This window comes from Rhincodon typus, chromosome 30 (assembly GCF_021869965.1).
Source record: "Rhincodon typus isolate 14 chromosome 30, sRhiTyp1.1, whole genome shotgun sequence".
In the NCBI taxonomy this organism is placed as follows: Eukaryota; Metazoa; Chordata; class Chondrichthyes; order Orectolobiformes; family Rhincodontidae; genus Rhincodon; species Rhincodon typus.
In genome coordinates, this window is record NC_063361.1 from 7,721,312 (window position 1) to 7,725,703 (window position 4,392).

Consider the following 4,392-nt stretch of genomic DNA (forward strand, 5'->3'; position numbering starts at 1 on the left):
TTGGCATAGGGGTTTAAACACTTTTTTTAAAGGTTTGAATTGAGGGACAAATATTGTTCAAGATACCTTCATTGAAACTGCACTCGGGATAATTTTACACTCAATCACAGCTCGTGTGGCAGCTAAAGGGTTAAGTGAAATTATAATGCCCTCCCCTTTTTGGAAAGCTGTGTGTTATGACTGGTGCTCCTGCAAGGGGGCGGGGTGCGTTAGAACGCAAGAGAAAAAACAGTTTCAGTGAGGAAGGCGTAGATGCAGCAAGAGAGACACAAGAGAAAGACGCCGGTATCTGTGGGAACCGAGAGGCGGTGAGAGCCCTGAAGCCCCCTGTCTTTGTGCTCTGACCCTGACTGGGAGCGAGAGGCTGGCTCCATCTCCCGCAATATGCAGCCCGGAAAACAGCCACCCGTTTAGAGGGACAGCGACCGGGGAAACGCTTCCCCAAGTCCGGGGCATCCTGACCCTCCCTGGACCAACAGGAGGACGAGGTCTGGTTCCTGTAAACCCGGGGCAAGGGAGAGAGGAGAGACGGGGCCGGGGGCTTGTTACTGAGTCCGGACAGTCCTGCCACCCTCACAGAAAGTGGAGAAAGCTTCAACGTCGTTGCCTTTAGACAAACCGGTGAATCTGCCATTTTACTGCAGTGTGTGTGTGTGTGTGTATGTGTGTGTATGTGACACATCGCCATTAATATCAGCGCTGCAGATTTCCAAACGAAAAACAGTGGGAGTGGACACAATTTAAAACAAAAACTGGACTTTTCAGACGCTGCAGATGATTTGGATTAATCCCTGATTATTTTGTTTTAAAGAAAAAGTGGTTGCATTGGGAAAATAACCAGTACGCTGCAACATCTGCAAGGATCGGGGGGAGGCGGCTCCCAGACGCAGTGAGACCTCGGCAGCATCTGCAGTGCCCCCCCACCCCCAGCCCCAGAGGCTGAGCCGTGAAAGCCCCCCTGCCCGAGCCCACCCCCAAGGACAGCTGTGAGTGCCTCCACCATGGGTACGGTGTTGTCTTTGTCCCCCAGCTACAGGAAGGCGGCTCTGTTTGAGGATGGCTCGGCCACGGTGGGCCAGTACACGGCCGTGCAGAACAGCAAGAACTGCAAGGAGAAGAACCTCAAGCGGCAGTCCCTTATCTCGGTGCTGCCCTGGAAGCGCATCGTGGCCGCCTCGGCCAAGAAGAAGAGCTCGAAGAAGGTCAACCCCAACAGCTACCAGAGCAATGTGACCCACCTCAACAACGAGAACCTGAAGAAGTCGCTGTCCTGCGCCAACCTGTCCACCTTCGCCCAGCCACCGCCGGCCCAGCGGCTCAACCCGGGCTCCAAGGCAGCCTCGACTCCCAAGAAGAGCCCGCGGCTGGGCTCCGCCTCGTCTCCCAAGAGGGTCATCGTGCAGGCGTCCACCAGCGAGCTGCTCAAGTGTCTGGGCGAGTTCCTGTGCCGCCGGTGTTACCGCCTGAAGCACTTGTCCCCCAGCGAGCCGGTGCTGTGGTTGAGGAGTGTCGACCGCTCGCTGCTCCTCCAGGGTTGGCAGGACCAAGGGTTCGTGGCTCCGGCCAACGTGGTCTTTGTTTACATGCTGTGCCGAGACGTGATCTCCCCGGAGCTCGCCAGCGAGCACGAACTGCAGGCCAGCCTCCTGACCTGCCTCTACCTATCCTACTCCTACATGGGCAACGAGATCTCCTACCCGCTCAAACCCTTCCTGGTGGAGAGCTGCAAGGAAGCTTTCTGGGACCGCTGCCTCAGCATCATCGACGCCATGAGCGCCAAAATGCTGCAAATCAACGCCGATCCCCACTTCTTCACCCAGGTCTTCGCTGACCTCAAAAACGAGTGCAACCAGGACGACAGTGGGCGAATGCTCATAGGCTTGGACCGGTGACTGAGGTCTGACTTCCCCATCCCCACCCCACCTTGGCTGCATCACTGTCCCAGAGACACATAAAATCTCGAGAATCGATTAGAACCTAACCGATACCTCGACTGACTTGAGTGTGCATCATTTTCCTTTACTTTATGTGTGTGTGCGTGTGTATGTGTGTGTCATGGGGGTTCTACTCTGAAAGGGATTTATTTCCATGCTGCTACAAAAAAAAGTGTTTTAGAACAAATTTAAAACCCGTCCTGGAATAACGGCACGTTTTTTTTAAATCTCTCTTTAAATTGCTACAGTGGTATTGTGCATGCAAAGTATCTGTGTCCCTGAAACCGATATTAGTACAACAACAAGAAAAAAACACCAAGGAAAACATTGGAGTATTGGAATAGTTCTTTTTCCATTAAATGTTTTGAAGTATTTATCGAAATGGAGAAGAAGGGATATATATACACACGTTTTTTATGTCGTTTGGGGATGCACGTGACTTCTGTTTCTCTGATATCAGAACCTACTAAGAATGTGCCATTTTCACACGGAAGTCTGCCTGAGAGACTTCAGTTTTACATTTTGAAAGTGCTAATATTATGAAAATGTTTCCCAGTGCAATTTGTTATTTAAAAAAAGAAAATCTTTGTTGACCAAACGGTGTTATTTGTTGTATGTGTGTAGGGTGTATGTGTGTGTGTGTGTGTGTGTGTGTGTCTGGGTGAAATTGAGAATATTAGTGTCACAATGCTGTGAACAGCCGTGGCTGTATTTTATGTTAATGTTTTTTTTTATTTCTATTTATTTTTGTACTGTGATGAATAAATGCACTGATCATTCATGACTGACTGAGTCTGTTTGGGAGTTTTATTTCAGGTGACAAATGTGAAATTTTATCTCAGATTGGAGCTTGACTTGATTAATGGCAATGGTCAACAGCCCCACTTGCCAGGATGTCTTAGTTTATACTTTAATTCGGTATTAAATTGTAGTATTTTTATCCTAAGGCAATAAAACAACCTGGTCATTTGTGCTATCATCTATTCATCGATAATCCAACCAACTCTTGTTGTATGCTCAGCTGCATGTGTTACACACCTACAACATTTACATTGTCATAAGTCTTCGAGTCATTTGCAACTTCAGTATTTTTCTCCATATTTCTGTGCCTGAAAATTTGAATTTCCACGAAATCTCATATTGAATCACTGGCAGATTCTTTCTACATACATGTTACATGTATATACTTATACACACACTTCCAATTATCTTGTGGAAAAATGTTGATATAGAAGTGAACATTAAATTCCCTTTGAATCAATGAGTCCTTCATTTTACCTGGTTTAACCACCATCCCACCTTTCCTTGGCAAATTTCCTGTAATTCTTGTTGTCCTTGACTGCTAGGTTTGATTGACAGTATATGGTAACTATAACCTACCAGGGCAATATTATAATAGATCGATGCTATGAGAAGTTAAGGTATATTTCATACTTGAGAGCTTGCGTGTCTTTATTAATTAGTATTAATCCGAACTCATCTTCAACTGCAATTCATACATTGTCTGAGGTCAGTTCTCTCTATGCAACAGCGAATCAGAAGTCAATGCTAACAAGGCTACAGGGTCATTGTCTGCTTTTAAAACAGGCAAGTACAGAGAAAATCAATGCTACAGGAAGTTATCAATTTTTCCCACATTTATTATGACATTTGAAATTATTGTTTGTTTAACAGAATATTATTTTTCTGTTTGCTCCTAGCTTGCAAGATAGGAAACTGACTATTATTATTTGAATGATCTAATCTATCGAAGAATTTAAAGTATTTAAATACATGATAAATTGCCCATTGCCAATCGATAATTTTTTTGTGTATGGGAGGGAGGGAGTTAAGGGGAGGCGATGGCCTAGTGGTATTATCGCTGGACTGTTAATCCAGAGACCCAGATAACATTCTGGGAAACCAGGTTCAAATCCCGCCACAGCAGATGGTGGAATTTAAATTCAATAAATATCTGGAATTAAGAGTCTAATGATGACCATGAATCCATTGTCGATTGTCAGGAAAAATCCATCTGGTTCAACAATGTCCTTTAGGGGAAGGAAGCTGCCATCCTTACCTGGTCTGGCCTACATGTGACTCCAGACCTACAGCAATGTGGTTGATTCTGAACTGCCCTCTGGGCAATTAGGGATGGACAATAAACGCTGCCTAGCCAGCGACATCCTCATCCAATTAATGAAAAGACAGTGTTTGTTCTATGTAAACATGTAGTGGCCAGAGCATGCAATTACAATGTGACATGTGGCACATCAGAAATGTTGACCCAACAACATACATTGCTTCTAAAACATCCCAAGGCTCTTTACAAGGGCATTACAAAACAATATTCGGCATTGCACTTTACAATAGTACATGTGGCCATAAGAGGATGAAGAAAAATTCTGGCAACGCAAATTAGGCATTTCCTTTGATTTTTAATATGTTGATACAGGTCGACATAATTTATTTGCTTGAT

The 4,392-nt window shown here is 45.4% G+C and overlaps 1 protein-coding gene across 1 annotated transcript; it reads left to right on the forward strand.

Annotated features, from left to right (window-relative positions):
• Positions 1 to 243: 243 nt before the first annotated feature.
• LOC109930022 (cyclin-dependent kinase 5 activator 1) lies at positions 244 to 2,719 on the forward strand. Its single transcript, XM_020529560.2, has one exon. It carries the CDS (start codon positions 1,002 to 1,004, stop codon positions 1,890 to 1,892), a length of 891 nt encoding a protein of 296 aa, XP_020385149.1. The 5' UTR covers positions 244 to 1,001; the 3' UTR covers positions 1,893 to 2,719.
• The last annotated feature ends 1,673 nt before the right edge of the window (positions 2,720 to 4,392 follow it).

Coding starts and splice junctions, on each gene's coding strand:
- LOC109930022 (XM_020529560.2), top strand. CDS start 1,002: ATGGGTACGGTGTTGTCTTTGTCCCCCAGCTACAGGAAGGCGGCTCTG.